General features: G+C 37.2%; 1 protein-coding gene across 1 annotated transcript in view; it reads right to left on the reverse strand.

Annotated features, from left to right (window-relative positions):
- The window catches only part of CSMD3 (CUB and Sushi multiple domains 3), a 643,537-nt gene that overhangs the window by 514,335 nt on the left and 104,186 nt on the right, over positions 1 to 25,016 (reverse strand). Inside the window, exon 2 of the mRNA XM_063299980.1 lies at positions 24,282 to 24,504. Coding sequence (XP_063156050.1) covers positions 24,282 to 24,504 — 223 coding nt within the window. The remainder of the gene's footprint in view (positions 1 to 24,281; positions 24,505 to 25,016) is intronic.

The raw sequence follows: 25,016 nt of genomic DNA on the forward strand, positions 1-25,016 counted from the left end.
ATAGAAGTCTTCCATGTTCTGAACATATGTGAATTAATCTAAATCCAGTATGCATAAGTATGTCATGTATTCCAATTTTATTCTATTGTGTCAAATTTTCTAGAAACTGATCAGAAATCTGGGAGCAGGAGGTATACCTTCATCCAAACCTTTTCATAGGATAAGCAGGTCTTACAGCGGAAACATACATTAAAAAACAAACATCTTGCTCTTAATGGATTGGTCCTTTTGAAACTATAAACAGCATATGTCAAACAGATATGTCAAAACATGATAATAGTGATTCCTTGTTTAGTAATTCAGTATCAACATAAAATTGATATTTAAGATAATAACACCTAATAATAATAATAATAATAATTCATATTATATAATAAAATTTATTTTATTATAAATACATTGTTGCTATATCATAAATGTAGTTTTCTAGTTCCCTGTGAAATCTTTGTCTATTAATAAAAACAAGGTCCCACTCTAAAGTCTTAGTGAAATTTATTCACTAAGCTTTTCGTGTGGCATAATGGAGAATAATGGGAGGGAATTTATGCCAAAGCTGAGTCTATGAGGCTGTATGGGTAGAAAAGGTGGCATATTCTTGCTGCCATCATATGCAATCACTAGAGGCCATTAGAACAATATGAAGCACTGCCAAGCACTGTGAATTTATGAAGTGGATCCTTAGGCAAACTGCCAATGGAACAATTCCTGCTGATCCAACTTTAAAGTAAGCAGAGGAAAGAGTATGAGATGGTTGTTCAATTGCAGATGTCCCCAAAAGCACGGTGGATTATTGTCCCCTGAATGAAGATGCAAATTTTAATGATATTTTGAAGGAACAATGTAAAATATTTTCTTTATTCAAAAGGTAAAGAGCAATAGAGCCTCACAAATCTGTGGAATTTGATTGACCCTGCTGAGAAATCCATGAACTGTGTTCCATTCATTTTGTTTGTGTTTGTTGAAAGCTACTGATGAGTGCTCCAGCTGAGGCAGAACTTTTTACAATTAGATTTCCTTCTGTTTCTTTGTTCCATTTCTGTCCCACTCTTCCCCCAAGAAAAATCACTTCTAGAGGAGCAGTCAGTTAAAAACAAAATAAAGTAAGATATAGGTTGGTTTGGTAGTTTTGATCCTAGAACAAGAGGATTTGAAGCTTTGAGGCTCTCATAATAGAGATCTAAGTTGGAAAACAAAAACAAATCAAGATTCAGGAACAGTGAATCCCAAATAACCTAAGGCAAAGCTATATTGAATTATTCTGTCTATGCTCAAAACAATATGTTTTAGTCTTCACTTTTATGTCTTATATCTAGATTTCTTGAAACAGCCAGATTATATGGACACACCATTTCTTCTGCTATCTTTTAAGGTCCTAATTTCTTATGAACTTCTGCTACTGAGTTCTTGATTTTTATTTTCTTTGTTTTATACTTTTGCAATGCGTGTGTGTGGGTGGGTGGTGGTGTGGGTGTGGGATATGTAATCTTGATCCAGGTGAAACAAGCTCTATTCAAGTGTTAGTAGTCACCATACAGGTACAAGCCCCATGGATTTCTGAAGTCCACTAGACATAATTTCCAGGATCACTTATACATACTGTGAAGATGTCTATACACAGAAGACCTTTGCATGCACAGTTTTATGTGTGTGGGATTCCATGCAATTCATTATGGTCCTGGCTTCCATAGGTAAAGGTAAAGGTTTCCCTCGGCGTAAAGTCCAGTCGTGTCCGACTCTAGGGGGCGGTGCTCATCTCCGTTTCTAAGCCTTAGAGCCGGCGTTGTCATAGACACTTCCGGGTCATGTGGCCAGCATGACGACACGGAACGCCGTTACCTTCCCGCCGAAGCGGTACCTATTGATCTACTCACATTTGCATGTTTTCGAACTGCTAGGTGAGCAGGAGCTGGGACTAGCAACGGGAGCTCACCCCGCCGCGCGGTTTCGAACCGCCGACCTTCCGATCGGCAGCTCAGCGGTTTAACCCGCAGCGCCACTGCATCCCTGGCTTCCATAGGAGCCAACAAATGTACACATGTAGGCCTGAAATGTATTTTTCTATGATATGCCAGCTATGTTTTATTTTATTGATGTCATGCATTCCTGCAATTCACCAATCCAGCTATTAAGCATGAATTACTCCTGTCTTCTCAAGAAAAGTAAGAGCTTGTGAGAATCCAGGTGTGGAATGAATAGCTTCTGGGTTGGGAAGTCAAACTCATAAGATAATTTACTTTATGTTTGTTTGTTTGTGTTTTTTTTAAGAACAGTTGCATCTGTGACATAGTTTTATATTTTTTTTCACAAGAATTTTATTAAGTTTCAAAGAAAGGTTAAAAACACTACAGAAAAACAAAAAAAAATACAAAGAAAAAAACTTAAAAAGTGTGAAAACACAAGAGATTTTTTTTTTTTAAGATACAGAAAGAAGTGACTTCTGACTTTAACAGCAAGGATATATAACAATTCTATAACCAATCCCTCCTTCTATATTAAACCAAGATCTCATTATTTCTATAAATCATACCATCGGCACATTAAAAAATCACTAAGTATAGTTGCTCCATCCCTTATTTTAAAAGAAAAAAGAATATATATACATAAACCTCCTAATCAACTTCCCCCCCCAAAGATAACATTTATTTAATTATTTCCTTCCTACCACTATTCTATACATTCCTGTCTTCTATAATAAAAATCAAACTAAAAAACATATAAACTGTCTACCATTATATTTAATAATATAGTAATTGTAATAATCTTAATAATGTCAAACCCAAAACCAAACATTATTTTATATCTTAATAATCTTAATCCAAATCATTGAAGATAAATGAAATGAGCAAGACCCTAAAAACAATCCAGATAAATATTCTTAAACCATTATCCCACTTCAAAGTAAACCAAATCATTTGCATATCACCACATTACACACAGAGCTTTTTTCTTAAAGAGATCAAACTGCTTCCCTCAAAAACACCAACTTCTCTTCAAGAAATCTCCCATACATAATAACCCCTTCTTTTCCAAGGCATTCCATTACAAAATCAATTCCACTTATAGCTTGCAACTAGATCTGTCCCTTTAATTTCTTCAACTCCACTTTCCAATCTTCCCCCAGCATCTCAGCAGAAGTCAGAGAGACATTCCTAGCACTGTTAAATTCCTCCATTTCATCCACAATATCCTGAACTGGATGAGACATTTTAAAGCACATGTCTTCCACAGTGTTCTGAATGCCTTGCATAAAAACTTGGTAAGAATTCAAAAAAAAATCTGCTTGAAATCTCAGCAGAGGTCAGAGAAGATCTGCTTAGAATCCTCCATGTCTCAAGCAGTAGATTATGGTGTCCCCTAGGAACTTAACCAGTGAAAATCAAAGATATGAAGGAATGTGTTTACTTAAGTGAAAGTGAGATTCCCCAGGGAAAGTATAAGCAGAAAAGTGAAAGTTCAAAACAGCCAATTCAATGTGTAGGAAAATGGTGATTTCTTCAAATTTAGTAGAAAAATAGCAACAGGGAGCCAATTATTTACTCACAATCCTCCTCAATATTTGGATGGAGAACAAGCCAAAATGTAAAAATAATAATAATAATAATCACAAAAATAATGATAAGCACCAAGTGAGTTCACTTCCCCTTGCTGTAAAAAGCCTCTTAGGGTACACATGCTTTTTCAAAAAAAAAAAAAAAATGTAAATTAGGTGATTTAGAAATGGGGTGGACAGTCTTAGTGTCCCTTTAAGGCTACAGTGTGGAGTGGAAAATGGTGATGTCCCAGCCTCCCAGCAACTCTTACCAGTCGAGTGTGAATGAAGTTTGTGATCTCCTGGCTGCAAGCTGCCATTCCGGAGGACAGATGGGATAATTCCGAGTGTTTTCCTTGCCTGGAAAAATGCTCCAGGGCTTCAGGAAAAACCTGCCTGAGCCCAAAACAATTGACACATTATCTGTTCTGCCCACAGAGCCCATGAGCACAGCTGTTCAGTCCACCATGTACCCATCAGAAGTCCATCTGTGACATACTGTAGTTTTAGAACCAGTGAACCTAAGGTAATTCATTGGTTTCATAAAGTAATCTAGATTTTTTGTTTGTTTGTTTAAGTATGTATGTATGTATTTATTAAACAAATTTATATGGCCACCCAACTCACACACAGTGACTTCAGGTGGCTTACAAAATTAAAATCCACAATATAAAATATAAAATCCACAGATATGCAACCCAGAGGTTTACATAAAGTTGCTACAAGGCAAGAAAGATCAAAGGGTTTAAGCTACATAGCTACTGTACCCTGCAGGATGCAAAATGTAGGAAACAGGTCTGAGATGGCTAGGTAAATAAAAAGATAGATGTTTGAAAACTCATCCCAGACTTGCTGGGTTCACCTTATACTTTAAGTAGTAATTTAAGTATTATACCTCTGTGTTGCTGTTTATGTGCCTGTATGTTGTTTCTTAACAATATAAGTAAAAGTTCACAATTAGAGGTGGCATCATTTTGTGGTTTATTGGATTCCCAGGAAGAAGGGAAAATCACTTATAGAGCTCACCCTATTGGGGAAGGTTTGATTACTAGGGTGATGAAAATAAATTTCTACAGGAGCTGAAAGAGATTCTGCTTAGGAAATCTCTAGATGAATTCGCTCTTCAGCTCAGGACTAGGTTAAGTGTTACAGCAGAGACTAAATCTCTCTTTCTCAGTACACTGAACATTATGAAATCTAACATGGTGAGGATGCAAAGTAAAGAAAGTTGAAGTATGACAACATATGATTGTGTCACTATTACGTGAAGTGAACACAGATAGATGATGGGGATCCATCTTTAGACTTATGTTTACATGAACTTTTTAAAAAGTTACTTTGGACTTGTCTACATGAATATTAAAATTAAAGGCAGTGGCAAGTGCCTCCACATTTGTGAATTTTGCACAGTGTGACAAAACTGGAAATGTTAACAATACTGAATTATGGCCACCAGAAAAATCTAGGGCAATTCCCTGTGCTAATCCATTAAGAATGGGCACATTCAGGTAGCTGTTTTGTTCATAGTAGACTCAGATAGCCATGCTATTCAAATGATAAATGCAGGTAAGCTGGGCATTTTCAAAGATGTCATCCTATGAATAGAGGCTAACGTTCTATATGAATCCAGCCAGTGAGATGAGAACATAAAGATCAAAGAGAAGAGCTATGAATAGTATTCAATATCACCATGAGTACATGAAAATAAATGCATAAAAGGAAGGGGAAAAGAATAAGACATTTATTGCTTTGACAAAGACTACGGTTATAATTTGTATATTTTTTCTTCCACTGTTCTTGGTCTCCCTCTTTGATAACCAGGATATTTCAACATAAAATATTGACTTGATAACTACAGCTGGAGTTCCCTGAAACATTAATACAGTAGTGTCCTATAGAGTCTCACCCTCCCCTGATTCAAGCTGGATTCTTATCCATGCTTTCTTGTGTGTTTAACTGTAGTGGAACTTATATTTAGCAAGTCCTCATTTTCTGAGACTGCAATCATACATTTCCAAGGCTGATGTCCTTCATGACAGTAGTTCCCGATAAGCACAAAGGAATTAAATTTCAAGTATCATATTTCAAATAATATCTCTATCTTTTTGAGGCTATAAGTGGGGTGATGATTTTTTCAGCCACAGAGAACTAGATCTTATTCCTCAAAGAAACTACTCTTCAGTTAAAGTGTTTCTGAAGATCCATACCAATGAAACATAACTTTGGGAACCGGACACATTCTTAGATGGCTCAACTGTGATGAATAATCTTGCTCTCTCCCTGGGGTTTTATATTTAAAAAAAAATTGATATTTTTATTTTAATAACTACATTTTGTCTTTTAATATCATTGCATTCTTATCTATTTGCTGTTTTATCTTATCATTGTATGCTGTCCAGAGTTGCTTTGTGTGAGATGGGCGGCCATATAAATATGACAAATGAATAAAATAAAAATAAACAGAAGGTTACCTCCCAGATTGGGAAACATGTTTTCTGATAGATTCATTCTCTAAGTAAGATCTGGTAATTTTTTTCTGATGGTGGCAGGAATGTTGGGTGTCTAGATGTAGGTCCTATTTCATTTTTCCACAGTTTCATAAAGCACTGTAAAAATACATCATAAAAGAGAATTTAGGGGAAGAATAATAAAGAAGAACCAAGGCAAACATCTGTAATGGAGTATACCATGGCACCATGGGAATTAAAACCACCTTATACTGAGAATCCTTTTGAAAATATGAATAGAAAATGCTAATTTGAAAGTGAACTTGTTTACACTTTCAGTCTCAATGCATGATAGAATTCATGTGGAAATTTGTGCACATTAAAGAAATATACACCAAAATTTGCATGGATTTTTGTCTTGGCGTTAAAAAAAAATACTAATGCAGAAATTGGCTAAAACAAATTTAGAAAAAATAGAAACTGAGTGAAACTATCTTCTGGTTCCATCTTTAATTATTTTGCAGCAAAACTGTGATGCTAAAGATTGAATATACTAGCAATGTAATCCATCCATGCATGTTTACCTGGAAATAATTCCAAATGAATTCAATATTTTGTGCCTGAGTTAAAATAGATTCAATGTGGCTTACTGCTGACCAAGACCAAGCCCTATGAAACTCAGTTCTGAGTCAATATATACATAGATCTATGTTGCAATTTTTTAAAAAAATCCGTTCAATCATGTCCGATTCTCAGAGATTGCCTGGACAAGTCCCTGCAGTTTTCTTGGCAAGGTTTTTCAGAAGTGGTTTGCCTTTGCCTCCTTCCTAGGGCTGAGAGAGAGGGACTGGCCCAAGGCTTTGTGTTTAAGGTGGGACTAGAGCTCACAGTCTCCCGATTTCTAACCTGATGCCTTAACCACAACATCAAATTGGCTCTTGCTGATTTGTCTAAATAAATCTCATAAAATATTTTCATTCTTAAATAAACATTCTCAGTGAAAAGTTAATCATTGTGCAAGTGAACGAAAGAGAGTGTTCAGGACTGTCAGGGTCTAATGAAGCAAGAGAGCTAGACTGGTGCAGTAGTTAAAGAGCTAGACTGGTGCAGTAGTTAAAGAGCTAGACTGCAACTGGGGAGACACAGGTTCTATTCCTCCTGTAGGCCCAGAAACCAGCTGAGTGATCTTCAGTCAGCCACTCCCTCACAGCCCTGTTCTGTGCCTAGTTGGCTGACAAACAAAATCCCTTGTTTCTTCATGCACTGATAATGTTGCTGTAAGAAATCAGCAAGCACATTGCAAAGACAAACGAACCCTGAAACTATGTGGGATAAGAATATCAAAACACTAACGTAACAGTGGAATATTGTTGTAACCGTATTTGTACAAGTCATCTGCAGTCCTAAAATACATGGTTCTAACATGTGTGGACCACCATGTGTTTTTTGCTGTATATTATTGTGTTATATTTAGGATGTGACATTTTTGCTAAATGCTGCAAAGGAAAAATCTATCATGGAAAGGTCTGTTAGATTATAGGTTACAAGAAGCTGCCCTTTTAGTTGAGACATAAATTTGCTTTGGCTAATAAGATAGCCTGTTTGGAATGTAATCAACACATTTATAGGAAGGAAACTTTCAGAGAGCCTTGTAGATTTTGTAGATGTCACCTTGAATTAAGGGGTGGTGGTAGAAAATGTTTAAATTTACCCTTAACTATAAAATCTACCTCTAATGCAAGGATCCAAATATAGTAACTGAAACTCAGAAACAGTTGAATTGCAAGGTCTGAGGGAGCACAGTTGAAAGAACGTAACAGGAGAAAATCAAAGCTTGATTTCCATAATTGTAGAAGACAAGAAATTATCAGAATAGCACCAAGGTAGAGATTCTCATCAACACTGTATGTGTGTTATGCTCTTAATGATATACTGTATTGTGCCTTTAAGAGGGGAAGTGTAAGTATATTTTAAAAAGAGTGGTTTAGTTTAGATGTTCATTATATTATGCCACATGGAAGCTGATTTCAATAAAAAATTCTGTGAATCTTTTTACTGTTTGGAAAATACCAGATATTGATAATGCACGTGTTGATCCAGATTTAGATACATTTGGTAGAATAAGTGCAGTTTTGAGAAGACTTTTAAAGCTGATGTTGAACAAAGTAAATGGACATACAGAGAAAGGAAGCATCTAAGAGCTCCTAATTCATATTTTAAATAAGAATGGACTGAAAATAGTGGAGCAAAAGGAAATCTTCAACCCCTGCAAAAGTGTGCGTCCTAACAGGATGTATTTCCATGAACACATATCTTATCTGACTGAAAAGGAGCTGTGAGTATGATTAAATAACAGTTTTACCTCATTTATTGCCTGTATCATATCCTGATTGGGAAACAAAGGCAGTCTTCAGAGAATTAGTCTTACTGGGAGTTGAACACCCAGCATCACCTGTAAGGGATTCTGGGTGTCGTAACTCATGTCCTGAATAGGAAAGTACATGCTACGAAGATCAGTAAAATATATATTTCAGTCTGGCAATGAAAGAGGGAAGCTGTAGTGGTTTGTAAGACAGTAAATAACCCTCCACATTTGGCAAGTTTAGCACAGGGGTGGCTTTTTTGTTGTTTTTGTTTCCATTAAAACTTTACTATAGTTGTATGTTCTATTTGGCTCCACAGTTGACAAGTACATAGAAAATATTCAAATGCACACTTCTGCTCAATGTCTATGCATGTTGTGTACATGTTCTCCTGTACATACATTTTGTATATGCTTTTCTAAAGTGAACTGTAGCTTTGTGCTTACTTTTAATGTGTACTTTCTGTGTTTGAATGTATGTATGTATGTATATCTTTTTTAGCAGTTTTCTGAAAAATGAAAATTTGAGCAGATAGATATGTTTGGGATTCTACATATACCTAGATGCTATGATATTTATCTTCATGTAGAACCTTAAGTGACAAATGTATCAATCCCTAGTATGAAGAGGTTTATGCTCACCTGTGAGACTAGCTGAAGCTGCCATAACTAAAAATGAAGCAGGCGCAGAAGCAGAGAGGATAAAAGCCAGGAAACTTGTCTAAAAGATCCCTTCAGGGAGGTAGATAAGAAGGAAGCAAGTCATTAAGGAAACAATGGACAAATGTCACCTGAACCAGACAAAGGAAGTTGGGCCTGAGTACATGGAACCCCCCATCCCATCAACAGCTGCCAGACTTGTAAATTAACAAGGCAAGAGTAGCTGCTAACCTTGTGAATCAACAAAGCAAGGACTTTTGGGGATAAAAGGGGTCCCAGAGCCTGCCCACTCCTTGAGTCCTCTTTGGATCCATACTTGGCAGCTTCTGTCCCTCTAACTAGTGCCTGGCAGCCTAGTTGGGAAGGTCGTGGGTAAGTGTGGATGAGTGTGTGTATGCACTTGAGAAAGAGCAAATGTACATTGCAACCAGTAAAGTTTAGCTGTTACTTTAAATTCACTGGATCTTTGTATACTACAAAGAACCTGTTGTGCCTCAGTGTTCAGTTGGACGTGATTTCTGTTTGTCCATAACTATTTCGCAGCCATTAACCAGGACTGTGTGTCTTGTTTGCTCAAGCCGCACCTATCTGGAAAACCCAGGTGAAAAGCAAAGGGGGGCTGACAAGATCCATGTGCCTCAACAGGCTGTGAGCTTGTGAGTGAGTGACCATAAGCTGAACCTGGGAGCAGTGTGTGTAACATACCTTAATCTTGCTTTTAAGCATTTGTTGAATGGGACTGAATAATGCTTTCACCTCTCAAAAACTCCTGACATGTCTGAAAGGCACCCTGGCATTTAAAAAAGACATTCCAAACTACTATATTGAAAACACAAAATAGGCAGGATGTTCACCAATGTGAAAAATGAAACAATAAACAGTATATTACAGACAAGTTGCAAGTAGTTGCACAGAACTCTAGACAACCATTAATTTTAAACACACTTGTTTACACACTATGTAAGCACATTATGCTGTTTACAAGGCAGGGAATAAAAGTTATGCCTATCAATCAAACATTTCAGGGGCCATTTTTAAATTAGAAAATATTTAAAATGTTCAAATTATTGACTTGCATAAATTTTGTAGTTTCTTCATTGTTTCAGGAATAACTCAATTTGCCTAGTGAAATATATTCTCTCTCTTGAGTTCTGAATTCTCTGTCTGACATAAAATAAAATTATATGCTATAAATAAAAATTATAAGCTATAAATCCATGAATCTTGCCTCACATGATCTAATGGAACATCAGAGTTTCAAACACATACTTGTTGTACAGTGTCAAAGTTGACAAAGAATACTTTAAAAATGGAAAAAAGGAAACCCACAGTTACAGAGCAAAGTCAATTTGTTATACTTTGTCTAACACATTTGTTAGATTTACATCTTACTTTTTTTCCCCAGGACTCATGGTAGCATACCTCATACTCTCCTTCATTTTTTTCCCCCATAGCTCTAATCCCCTGAGGAAGGACGGGCTGAGAACATGGTTCAAAATCAGCCAGAGAGTTGTTTGACTGAAGGTGGACTATAGCTAGGGTTTCCCTGGTCCTAGTCCAACATCTTAATCACTATTGCACATTGATATGAACTCATGAACTTGATTTTCAAAAGGTCTAATTTCTTGCTATCTACTCTGCAAAACATTTAAGCCCTTCTTAAAAAGGAATAATTATTTAAATTCTATAATAAATAATGTTTGTTGTTTATTCGTTTAGTCGCTTCCGACTCTTCGTGACTTCATGGACCAGCCCATGCCAGAGCTTCCTGTCGGTCGTCAACATCCCCAGCTCCCCCAGGGACGAGTCCGTCACCTCTAGAATATCATCCATCCATCTTGCCCTTGGTCGGCCCCTCTTCCTTTTGCCCTCCACTCTCCCTAGCATCAGCATCTTCTCCAGGGTGTCCTGTCTTCTCATTATGTGGCCAAAGTATTTCAGTTTTGCCTTTAATATCATTCCCTCAAGTGAGCAGTCTGGCTTTATTTCCTGGAGGATGGACTGGTTTGATCTTCTTGCAGTCCAAGGCACTCTCAGAATCTTCCTCCAACACCACAGTTCAAAAGCATCGATCTTCCTTCTCTCAGCCTTCCTTATGGTCCAGCTCTTGCAGCCATACGTTACTATGGGGAACACCATTGCTTTAACCATGCGGACCTTTGTTGTCAGTGTGATGTCTCTGCTCTTAACTATTTTATTGAGATTTGTCATTGCTCTTCTTCCAAGGATTAAGCGTCTTCTGATTTCCTGGCTGCAGTCAGCATCTGCAGTAATCTTTGCACCTAGGAATATGAAGTCTGTCACTGCTTCTACATTTTCTCCCTCTATTTGCCAGTTATCAATCAAGCTGGTTGCCATAATCTTGGTTTTTTTGAGGTTTAGCTGCAAGCCAGCTTTTGCACTTTCTTCTTTCACCTTCAACATAAGGCTCCTCAGTTCCTCTTCACTTTCAGCCATCAAAGTGGTATCATCTGCATATCTGAGATTGTTAATGTTTCTTCCAGCGATTTTAACTCCAGCCTTGGATTCCTCAAACCCAGCATGTCGCATGATGTGTTCTGCATACAAGTTGAATAGGTAGGGTGAGAGTATACAGCCCTGCCGTACTCCTTTCCCTAAACCAGTCCGTTGTTCCGTGGTCTGTTCTTACTGTTGCTGCTTGGTTGTTATACAGATTCTTCAGGAGGCATACAAGATGACTTGGTATCCCCATACCACTAAGAACTTGCCACAATTTGTTATGGTCCACATAGTCAAAGGCTTTAGAATAGTCAATAAAACAGAAATAGATGTTTTTCTGAAACTCCCTGGCTTTTTCCATTATCCAGCGGATATTGGCAATTTGGTCTCTAGTTCCTCTGCCTTTTCTAAACCCAGCTTGTACCTCTGGCAATTCTCGCTCCATGAACTGCTGAAGTCTACCTTGCAGGATCTTGAGCATTACCTTACTGGCATGTGAAATGAGTGCCACTGTTCGATAGTTTGAACATTCTTTAGTGTTTCCCTTTTTTGGTATGGGGATATAAGTTGATTTTTTTCCAATCTGATGGCCATTCTTGTGTTTTCCAAATTTGCTGGCATATAGCATGCATTACCTTGACAGCATCATCTTGCAAGTTTTCGAACAGTTCAGCTGGGATGCCATCATCTCCTGCTGCCTTGTTATTAGCAATGCTTCTTAAGGCCCATTCAACCTCACTCTTCAGGATGTCTGGCTCTAGCTCACTGACCACACCGTCAAAGCTATCCCCGATATTGTTATCCTTCCTATACAGGTCTTCCGTATATTCTTGCCACCTTTTCTTGATCTCTTCTTCTTCTGTTAGGTCCTTGCCATCTTTGTTTTTGATCATACCCATTTTTGCCTGGAATTTACCTCCAATGTTTCTAATTTTCTGGAAGAGGTCTCTCGTCCTTCCTATTCTATTGTCTTCTTCCACTTCCACGCATTGCTTGTTTAAAAATAATTCCTTATCTCTTCTGGCTAACCTCTGGAATTTTGCATTTAATTGGGCATATCTCCCCCTATCACTGTTGCCTTTTGCTTTCCTTCTTTCTTGGGCTACTTCTAGTCTTTCAGCAGACAGCCATTTTGCCTTCTTGGTTTCTCTTTCTTTGGGATGTATTTTGTTGCCGCCTCCTGAACAATGCTGCGAACGTCTGTCCAGAGTTCTTCCGGGACCCTATCTACTAAGTCCAGTCCCTTAAATCTATTCTTCACCTCCACTGCATATTCCTTAGGAATATTAGTGAGCTCATATCTAGTTGATCTGTGGGTCTTCCCTAATCTCTTGAGTCTGATCCTAAATTGTGCAAGAAGAAGTTCGTGATCTGAACTACAGTCAGCTCCAGGCCTTGTTTTTACCAATTGTACAGATGTCCGCCACCTTTGGCTGCAAAGGATGTAATCAATCTGATTTCGGTGTTGTCCATCTGGTGAAGTCCATGTATAAAGCCGTTTCTTAGGTTGTTGGAAGAGAGCGTTTGTTATGCAGAGTGAATTGTCTTGGCAAATTCTATCAGCCTATGTCCTGCTTCATTTTGTTCTCCCAGGCCATACTTACCTGTAATTCGAGGTGTCATTTGACTGCCCACCTTAGCATTCCAGTCTCCTGTGATGAAAATAATATCTCTTTTAGGCGTGTTGTCCAGTAGGTGCTGCAGATCCTCATAGAACTGCTCTACTTCAGCTTCTTCAGCATTTGTGGTTGGGGCGTATATTTGGATCACTGTGATGTTAAATGGCGTGCCCTGAATTCGAATTGAGATCATTCTGTCGTTTTTTGGGTTGCATCCAAGCACTGCTTTAGCCACTTGACTATTAATTTTGAAGGCTACTCCATTTCTTCTGTGGTCCTCTTGTCCACAGTAGCAGATCTGGTGGTCATTTGAAGTGAAGTGGCCCATTCCAGTCCATTTCAGTTCACTGACACCCAGAATGTCTATCTTTAATCTTGACATCTCACCAAGAACCACATCCAATTTCCCCTGGCTCATAGATCTTACATTCCAGGTTCCAATGGTGTGTTGATCCTTAGAACATCGGATTCGCCATTCACCACCAGCACCGTCGGCCGCTAGCCGTCCTTTCGGCTTTGAGCTAGCTGCGTCATCACGTCTGGGGCTAGTTGAGCTCATCCTCTGTTCCTCCCCAGTAGCATTTTGACCATCTTCTGACCTGGGGGTCTCATCTTCTGATGGTATACCAACAGATCTCTGGTTGTCCTGATCCATTTAGTTTTCATGGCAAGAATACTGGGGTGGGTTCCCATTACCTTCCCCAGGGATCGCATTTGGTCTGACCTCTCTGTCATGACCTTCCCGTCTTGGGTGGCCCTTCACGGTTTAGCTCATGCCATCATTGAGGTGCTCAAGCTCCAGCACCACGACAAGGTAACGATCCTTTGCTGAAGAATAAATAATGTAGCAGCTGAATATTAATATTGATATTAATATTAATAATGTATATGCCACCTGACTCCCAGCAACTGTACAGGTATATATGTATTATCTTCAAGCACATAGTTTCTTTAAAAGCAATCTAGCTGGTTATAAACTTTACTGATTCTTCTTCTCTTGCTTGCCATATTTCTGTGGGTATTGTATCAGTACTTGTAGCCTTTCAACTTGGTAATGACCATACTATATCCTTAATTTCAAAAAATATTGCTTAGGATCATTCAAAGCAGATTAGAACTCTACATGGGAAAAAGAGATACCAGATCTTCAAGCTGGCTTTAGAAAAGGATAAGGAACATATTATTGATGATGCATGCTGGATAATTGAGAAAGCCAAAGAATACCAAAAAGAAGTCAGTATGTGCTTAATTGATTATAGAAAGGCCTTGGATTGTGTCAACCATATCAAGCTGTAGAATGTTCTTAGAAAAATGGGAACCCCAGAACATCTCATTGTCCTCATGTGAAATCTATATATAGGTCAAGAAGATACAGTACAGATAGAACATGGCAAAACAAACTGGCTCTGGGTTCACAAAGTAGTAAGACAACACTATATACTTTCCCCTTATTTATTCAACCTATATGACAAACATATATTCAAGGAAGCTGGATTGGAAAAAGATGAGCATGGTTTTAAAACTGGAGGAAGAAACATTAAGAACCTGCACTGTGTTGATGATACCACCCTGATAGCTGAAAATGCCTACTCTAGTTATAAAAGACAAGGAACACAGAGACAAAATAGACTAAAATTAAATAATGAAGATGATCAAACTAATGACAACAGTTAGAACAACCAGCCTTACAACTGACAATGAAGATCAAAGCAGTGGGTAACTTCTGCCTTTTAGGAACAACCATCAACAGTAAAGAAACAAGCAGGCTAGAAATACACCACAGACTAGCACTTGGTAGAACAGCAAAGAAAAGATATTCAAATGCCATGATGTGTCTATACCTACAAAGATCAGAATAGTGCAGACAATGATAATGTCCTGTGAAACTCTATGGAAGTGAAAGTTGGACTGTGAAGAAGCATGATAAAAAGACAATTGATGCTTTTGAACTTTGGTGTTAGAGAAGATTCTGAGAATATCATGGATAGCCAAGAAAACTAACAAAGAGATGTCAAACAAATCAACACATTAGGGTTGTATTAGAATATATTTTTACATTCTAATACAATGCTAATGTGTTGATTTGTTTGAGCATCTATTTGATAGTTTTATTGGCTATTTAACTATGGATTTAATTTATTACTTATTCTATAGTTAAATAGTTAAATCCTGTTCATAGATTTAACTGTGTGTTTTATAGTTAAAAATAGAGTAAGAGCTGAAAGTATTTTTATGTTTTTATTTGTACTGAAGATGGTCAGAAGTCACTTTTTTCTATGTCTTTCTTTTTATTACTGCACTTTTAAGTTTGTTCCTTTTTCATTCTTTCTTTCTTCAATCTCTTTCTAATCTTATATGTTTTACTTATATTTTGAAATTTAATATAGTTTCTTTAAAAAAAATTAACCTAGAGTTCTACTTGAGGAACAAATGACCAGGGTCAAATTATCCTACTTTGGACACATTGTGTGAAGACCCAGCTTTCTGGAGGAGGCTGGAAAAGTGGAAGGAGAGAAAAGAAAAGGACAACCAGAAGCAAGATGGATGGACTCAGTTGCAGTGGAGATGAGTTCACTGGTGGAAGATCTGGAGAACTAGGTTAGGTACAGATTATCATGGAGAAAATCTATTTATGTTGGTCACTAAGAGTTGACACTGACTTGGCACATAATCAATCAATCAATCAATCAATCAATCAATCAATCAATGCTCTATCAGTTATACACATCTTGGACAGGATTATTTATATAGACTTGCAGCAAGATTTCTCCTTACCCTAGATTAAATCCTTCAGCAGCCTTCTATACAAAAATTGTATCAAATTGGATTTTTGGTGGAGGCATGGTGAGCTAAATACCTCTCCTTGGTGAATGGAGACAACAATCATGGCAAAGGTCAAAGAACTGGTGAGTAGATTGGTCCTTCAGAGCCTCTCAGGATAAGGAGAGAATGGGAGATTACCCACTTGTGCTCTGGATGGCTGCTTCTCACAAGGGGACCACAGGATAGTGAGATAGGAGATGAAGGGATTAATCATCAAGCTCACAACCACAGCCAGTGCCTTTTAAAGGTCACTAAGTTCACTAACCTTGCTTCTAATAATTTTTGGAAATTGCTTATTTAAATATCATAAGGCTATTAGAGGTCTTCAGAATGACAAGCCTGAAAAGTCACCTGGTGAGTGTATCTTTATTTCTGAACAAAAGAAAAAATAACTATAAGTTTAAGAACTTAAAGAACTTGAAATAAATGGCAAAGCTAAACAAGATTTTGAACTAAGAAAGTTATAAAGGAATTAAGGGTCGAGACAGATTTGGAATATTGAAGCTTTTATTGTAACACTTTGGAATTAACTATATAGAATAAACAGCTTTTTGTGAGAGCCAGAATTATTTTGACTACCATAAGCCATAACAGAGATAAGAGACCTCATTATTTAAATTGGATACTAGAGGGGACTAAAGTCCAGGCCAAAAAAAAAAAAAAATTGCCTTTAGGATTGGGATTTACAAAATGACACAAAATATTATAACATTTAAAATATTAAAGGAGATCTTCAAAGAAATGGGCCAGAAATTAGTAGCCACAATATCAACAATATCAGTAACTATGTCTGCTTCTATGGATAGACTATGTCTAAAAGACATTAATGAAGGAATAAAAGATGTGGGAAAAAAATGCTTAATGCAGAAATAGCGGAGTCAGAAATATTGGATAAGAAAAAAGTGGATTATAAAATAGACAAGCCATTCAAATTTGAAATACAAATGACAGTAAAAAGTGTGGATTACAAGATAGAGATGAGACAAGAGAACAAGCCTGATAAGGATTCTTTACTGGACACACAAAAGAAGCTGGTCAAGGCTTTGAAAATCAAAGGGGAAATACAAAAAACAAACCAAGACAATGACCTGGATAATGACTATTTACTTATTTATTTATTTATTTATTCAATTTCTATAGCCGTTCATCTCAGCAAGTGACTCTGGGTGGCTTTCCACTGGATTTGCAAAAGAAGTCTGCTAAAGACTTGAAGAAGTCTTTGTGATGGGAAAAAAGAAAGACAACTTCTGAATGAATTAAAGATCAAGATTGTTAGAAGTAAAAGAAAGGGATATAAAGTTAGTTTGTTTAATCAAGGTTAAAACAAGACATATTTTTATAATGCTCTGGTAACCCTTTTTGCTGATACCAGGACTGAAAAGTTGATGATTTATGGTTTTGCATATAGAAAGGATGGATTATGAGAAGAATAAAAAAATTGTTTGTAACTTTAGAGGGTGTGATGAGTTATCAAAATGTCTTTTTACTTGTTGTGATGAAGACCAGAAGTCACTTCTTTACATATTACTTTTCTTTTTCTTTAATCTACTTTCCTTTCCCCCCTTTTTTTCCTCTTTTTGCACTATTAAATTCTTTCCATCTCTTTTTCTTTTTCTGAGTTTAATTTGTATTTGCTTTTACTACTGTATTTAAATCTTTAATAAAATAAATAAAATTCAAAAACAAATTTGTGTCAAATTATATTATTAGGTTACTAACAACTCGATGAAACTTGAGCAGGAACACAGTTAAGCAAAATAATCAACAAAACACACATATACAGAAGTTTCAAACTGAAATCTAAATTATTTAAAATTCATACTGAAATCTCTATTACTCCATTATTCTGTTTCAAAGGAAAAGTCACCCCATGAAGGTAATCTGGGAAGGGTTGAAGGATTTGGGTGCAAGATGCTATGAGAACCATCATCAAATATGTCACAACAGACCACAGGACCAATTTGACTTCCATTTTCCTAGATGGTAGAAACCAATTCAGATGACTCAGTTGTGTATTGAATATGAATGTGAGTTTTTACCCATTTTTGAAAACATTTGTTAACATTTGCTATTCTTGCAAAATATCCCCACAATGTTCTCATCCATATCTACCTGAATTATAAAATTGCTTTGAAGGGTGGTTTTTCTCCTTCATTAGAGGTTCTTAAACTGGGGCTATGTGACCACATATTTAAAAAGTGGCAAGAGGCCTGAAACATCAGCAAGGGTTTGAACTGAATCACTTCTAAGGTCTTCAGAGAATGATTGATTGATAATATTTATGCCATACTGTTCAACTAGATAGGCTTCTAGAATACCTTACAAAAAAGTTACATGAGATTGTTCCTTATAACACACACACACACACACATGTCACAAATGGAGAAAGGTTTGGATGAGAAAAAAAGAAATAAAAAAGCTCAAGTTCTAATACCTGTACAAATTGTATACAGTGCATCTGTATACACTTGGACTGTTGTAGATGTTTCATCGCTTGGATTTTTTATTCTTTATTTTTTATTTCTATTTATAGTATTTTTACTGTATTTTATTTTTTGTATTATTCTGATGGTTTTAATCACTTGTTGTAAACTGCCCAGAGGCCTCCAATGGGAGGAGATGGGCAGGGATAAATTAGATAAATAAATAAATTGTCGTAATATCTGTAAAGCATTCAGAATGTGTATATATAATACTCTCTCTCTTTTCTGTCATTCATTCACAATTAATTAAACACAAACCTTAGCAGCAGGTAACAATGTTTCATTAGGTCACAAAGGGTCAGAAATGTCTGATTGATAATATTTTCAAAAATCAACAAGTATTATAGTTAAATGACATTAAGTTGGGCCTGACCTACCATTTCAACCTGTATCCAGAAACAACCCATAACTCTTTTAAGGACAGCCTTATAAGTTATTGGATCCCATCCATCCACTTGATCTGTATCTTTCTTTTCTATTTATCTCCAACTTGCCAACCATAGCCTTTTTTTAGTTCTTCACCTACTTGCATCACATGCCCAAAGTATATGGGTTTGTGCTTAGTGAGCATCACCTTAAGAGACCAGTCTTCATCTCATCCAGGACTGGACTTCTTGCAGACTATAATATTCTTAGTAGCTCTAAATATACAGTTTTTCTTCCTCTTTCCCAGTATCCAGACTCCATACTGTAGTTGTATACAATCACTAGAAAAGCTATTGTTATAACTGTTCTAATCTTTGTTATCACAGAAATATCTTTATCCTTTACAACCTTCTCTAAATTTGTTGTTGCCTTTCTCCTTAGAATTGATCTCCTCTTAACTTCTGCATTTCACTGTTAATCTTTATCTATGTATGAGTTGAATAAAGCAAAATTATATACCACCTTCACTTCATCACTGCCAGTTTAAAGTACAGTAAACTTGCTGATTGGCATTACTTTATCTGAATATTTAAGCCTACACCAGATTTTTCACTTTCCAGTTGTTTACATTAACAATAAGCCCCTCTAAGTGATATTTTCTTTCAGCAAAGTGGCATTGCCTGCATATCTGAAACTGTTAGCATTTCACCATCTTATTTTGATTCCAGAAAACACACCTTCAATTCTACCTTTTGTGTATATATGTATGTGTATGTGTGTGTCTGTGTCTGTGTGTGTCTGTGTGTGTACACTGAGCAGATATGGGGAAATAATGCATCTTTTATCATTCTCTCTCTCTCTCTCTCTTTGTGTGTGTGTGTTCTTATAGTACAATTGTTGTAAGAACCAGCAATGAAACAGAAAAAGGAAGGAAGGCAGGCAGGCAGGCATGCAGGCCCAAATATAATAGCCATTATATGCTACTCTTGTTTGCAAGAAAGAGTACATGTGCATTGTCATTCCTTGGTCATCTTGTAACTGGAAACAATCATATTAATATTCTCTTTTTCTATTATCCAATATTTTGAGTTAATTTGAATGGAAATGGTAAAAAAGCAGACCATTTCTGAATATAAATACTATTTGCTATTTTATGATTTCTTTTTAAGTATAGAGATATTTGGATGGTCACTATTTTCCTTCCTCACCATACTGAATTCCCCATGGCTAATGTTACACTTCTTCAGAGTTCTCTGCATGTAAGCAGTGGTCAAAGTTGTAGTACTATATGAAGAAAATCAATGCATCTGTGCTTAGTAGTTCAAAGGTGTGTCAAAAATGCTGAGCAGTTAATTTGTTCCTAATCATTTCAGACTGTTTGCTCAGCTGGTCAATTTAGACAGAGAAGGAGCAGTGAAGAGAGAAGCAATTACTTGGACCCTTATGTGTAATGATTATGTGCTTTTTTGAAAAGACCCCCCAAGGACCTGAAAAACTCAGGAAGCCCCTGTTTATAAAGGGAACATTGGGAAAGTCAATGTCTGCCAGTAAATGTGTAGACAATTACTTTTCTGACTCTTGACTTTAATGGAGTCACAGGACTGTTTTCCTTACATTTATAAAAAGTTTTTTTTTTTTTTTTAAATACAGATTTGAAGTTTAATAATTAAGATGAAAACACCATTTGTGTGGGTATTGGATATATATAAGTCATTAAAATCCATGGGGATCTTGTTTCAGTTATGTTTAAGCCATCAAAGCTGATAATAGGATAGCAGACCAGTGACCAAGGAACCAGAAAAAGGAGTGTATCCAAGAACAGGCCAAAGTATGAGGTCCTGAAGACATAGTGAGGTGAGGGTATCAAGATAGTAGGCTTGGTGAGGTGTTTCTCAGACAGAGGGAATCAGCCCTGGAAGTTGATTTTTAAGTCTAGCTGGACATGGATTACTTTACTGTTGTAGCTGAGAATAAATGTTGTCATTGGCAGACATGTATTACGAAAGCAAGCTATATTGTGACATTTGAATTTGGGAGAGGCGATACGCAGGTATCGAGACTTTGCCACTGCATCCCCCAGTTTAAGATAGCAACCTTTGTGACCCATATAGAACAATGTCTCTATATTAAAGGGATCATAGGTAAAGGAAAACTGTTTTAGGGAGAGCTGGAAGGTTCAGACAAGGATGCTTTCACTTTTACAAGCCACTACCACAAACCACCCAAAGCCAATCAATGGGGTGGGGAGGACAGGAGGGGAAGAATACCTTTTGTGCTGGGCCCCAGATTCAAAAAAGGCCTTAGTTTTAGACGTTTGTTGTTCAAATTATATCTCAGGTTTTTGGTTATTTAATTTTCTTGTCCTAGGTATATGTAGTATGTACATGGGTATGTCTCTACAGCTGCCAAGAACACTCTATGGATCTGTAGCCACCAGCAGTAGAGGGAGTCTTTATGACTTTTGAACATTGCATGTGTTCTGGCTTCTCTGGTTCATTGAGAGGGTCACCTGGCAATACCAAATGCAAATCACTGCTAAACAGACAGAGGGAAAATCCATAGCATATTTTTTCTCAGTAAATAAGATCTACTGAAAAATTCAGTTTTGTGTTGTAATGAATAACAATAAACAAATGGAACTGCTTGTCTTGTTGGATGTACCTATCTGAATTTTAATTTTCCTGATTTCAATAGTTATGCCAATGGAGTACTTCTGTCCCCCGCCATTATAATCTACTAATTTATGGGTCTTTATATAAGGCTACAGGTAAATTGTTATTCCTTTTATTACCCATTCAGAAAGGTATTTGATTTTTAGCTCCCAGCTACCACTTTTAATAGGGACGTGGTGGCGCTGCAGGTTAAACTGCTGAGCTGCTGAGCTTGCTGATCGGACGGTCGGCGGTTTGAATTCGTGTGACGGGGTGAGCTCCCATTGCTAGTCCCAGCTCCTGTCAACCTAGCAGTTCGAAAACATGCAAATGTGAGTAGATTAATAGGTACCGCTTCGGCGGGCAGGTAACGGCGTTCCGTTTAGTCATGCTGGTCACATGACCACGGAAGGGTCTACGGACAAACGCCGGCTCTTTGTCTTGAAATGGAGATGAGCACCGCCCCCTAGCGTCGGACACGACTGGACTTAATGTCAAGGGAAACCTTTACCTTTACTACCACTTTTAATATGAGTTATATCATCAGTCATGAGAATGGCTTTTACTATTTAAGCAGGCCATTCTAGTCATTCTTCTTGGATACATCATCACCATCCACCAAACTCTTTGTTTAGGGTGTAGTAATCTCTCCATCACTTTGCAATAGCCATAATTTCTGCCATCTATATACTACTAAAACTCTCCTGTTTGTCTGTTTGTAACTTTCAGTTGGGTGAAATGGTGCATCAAAGGGCAACAAGTTTTGAATCAGCATATCTCAAATAGGCTAACTTAAAGAATGCACCCAAAATCTGAGACCCATTACTCCTGTGGGAATTGAAATTTGGCAAAGTTGTGGCCGCTTCAGCACTGCCATGCCACTGCACTGCCGTGGTCGGCTGCGGTCCTGTGACCATCATTTCCAATGTTTTCTACCAGCTTTCCACAAGGAGAGTCAATGGGAAAGCCGGCAGGAAGTCAGAAGTTGCTCCCACTCCCACTGCTTTTTTGCCCGCCCGTGGTCATTCTGTTTCTCTGTTTAGGTAAGGAAATATCTCTGAAACGATTATCCAGTGGGCCACAGGTTGTTTAGTTTTCATTAAAGGAAGCTAACCGAAGAGAGTGCCTTCCATTGGGCTTTTTTCTTCAGACTGGGAAATGTGGGGAATCTATGGGATTTATAATAAACATGGATGTTTACAAGCCACAAAGAATTCAAAATAATGACATGTTCGTCATAATATAATTGTGCAAATGGCACTATTTTGTAATTTGCATCAGAAACATTATGCCATTTGATACAAGTACATAAGTCATATTATTTATACAATACCCATGGATTGTAATGGAAAACAACAGCACTGGCAACAGCATTTCTAGCAATCAGATATGCTTACAAAAACTACCAAGGGGAACGTAAAAGACATTCTCAAGCATCCTAAGGATCAGGTAGGTATACATAAGCCTCCTTCACAAGAAGAAAACTTTTGAGACTACGGAAAGCAAATTGTGGCAGAACACTGAGAAAAAAACACTTTTATGTGTTTATGTGTTGCCCAGTGAGCTGCTGGGCAACACATAAACTATTAAGCATTCTGATTTGAGTCTCCATATGGAAGAGGACAAAAAGGAATTGCAGTGCTTCTGGTTCTTTACACAATTTTACTGAACAAATAAAAAGCGATGTGTGTGTGTGTGCGTGTGTGTGTACATGCATGCATGCATACATACAGTACGTACATGCATACACATAATATTTAGCCCCATATTGTATCTTCCAATATTATGCCATTTGATTTTTCACCCCACTCATTGCTCAGACTCTTCTGTAGCTGGTAATGATTTGTCTAGGGCTACTCTAGATCCTGAAGTAGGTGTGTTAGAAACAGATTATTTTACAAATATTTAATGGGATATTAAATCTTACACTAGATCTAATTGTGCTAGCACAGAATAGCTGCAGCTCAAATACATTCAGTATTTACTATCTGGATAGCAAGTGAATCATAAGGTAGGCAGGCAGGCAGGAAGGCAGGCCAGCAGACACACACACACACACACACATACACAGACAGACAAAATGTATCCCTGCAATTTTACCAAAATGCAAGAACAGAGATAGTCAGACAATATCTATATGGACATAAGGGGCAGCTGCAACACTAATTTTTAGGACAGTTTCAAATACTGGAAGCTGAGCTTCTCTACCAGAGATTATGCTTAAGAAAAAGAGGTGTCCTGTGATTGATCCTGGAACTCTTTGCATGCCGATCCTACATTTTACCATGAATGTGTCACTGTATGCAGCAGAACGCATCTAAGGATGAATGGGATGGAACAAGCTGGATATTTTCTTAGCTTCTAAATGTACCATTTTCACAAAAGCTCTTGTCTTATTGTCAAAAGAATTTTCAGCCTAGAGATGAGTAGGCAATGATATCTCTGAGTGAATCTCATTCTGTAATTTGAGTTTATTTTTTTGTTTATATTTATTTTTTTTATTTTTATCCCACCTTTATTATTTTTATAAATAAATCAAGGCGGCGGATATACCTAATACTCCTTCTTCCTCCTATTTTCCCCACAACAACAACCCTGTGAGCTGAGTTGGGCTGAGAGAGAGGGACTGGCCCAAGGTCACCCAGCTGGCTTTCATGCCTAAGGCGGGACTAGAACTCCCAGTGTTCTGGTTTCTAGCCCAGCACCTTAACCACTAGATCAAACTGGCTCTCTCAGCGCTGGTTATGAAAAATAAGAGAGAAAAGAAACCAAAGGGGGAAATTTAATCACATTGGTTCTGAATATTGCCAGAAAAGATGATTCTAGCAAAGGTTTTAATTCGTAGCAAGAATGTTTTTGATAGGATAAAAAGAGTATTTACCTTGTCCTGAAGTTTGTTGGTTGAGGATGCCCGTCATATAACGATAAATAGTCATATTCTTCTTCTAGAGCAAAAGACTGAAATACTATCTGTATTCTGTTTCTTTCTTCTGCAATTATGACCCATGTACAGTTTGCACCATTTGGATATCCATATGGGAAGCCTGGACTTTCTATAGTTCCATTAAGTCCTTTTAAAGTTCCACCACATGTATAAATAAATCCTGCAAAAACAAAAAGGGATAAGCTAGGAATTATCACATTTTTTTTATGGTTTAAAATAAATCCAGTAAGTTAATAGATTCTGTGAGTTTATCCCAAAGGACATATACTTTGGGCAAATGGAGGTCATGTCAGTCCTAGTTATCTTAAAATGTGACATCTATCTATCTGTCTGTCTGTCTGTCTGTCTGTCTATCTATCTATCTATCTATCTATCTATCTATCTATCTATCTATCTATCTATCTATCTATAATCTATCAAATTTATATAGCTGCCCATGTCACACAAACTGACTCTGGGTGATGTACAACAATTAATTAAAACAATAAATATATATAAAAACAATCATAATTAAAAAATGGAAAACCACAAGGCACAAGAGAGAGTGAATGTTAATCATACCAGGAGAGCCATTTTAGTATTTCACAGTCCTCTGGGACCTGCAGCACTAATGACAAAACAAAACCTTGAGGGATCTCCGAAACATTGCACAGGGATGGAGTTAACCTCCCT

This window comes from Candoia aspera, chromosome 3, assembly GCF_035149785.1.
Source record: "Candoia aspera isolate rCanAsp1 chromosome 3, rCanAsp1.hap2, whole genome shotgun sequence".
Lineage (NCBI taxonomy): Eukaryota > Metazoa > Chordata > Lepidosauria > Squamata > Boidae > Candoia > Candoia aspera.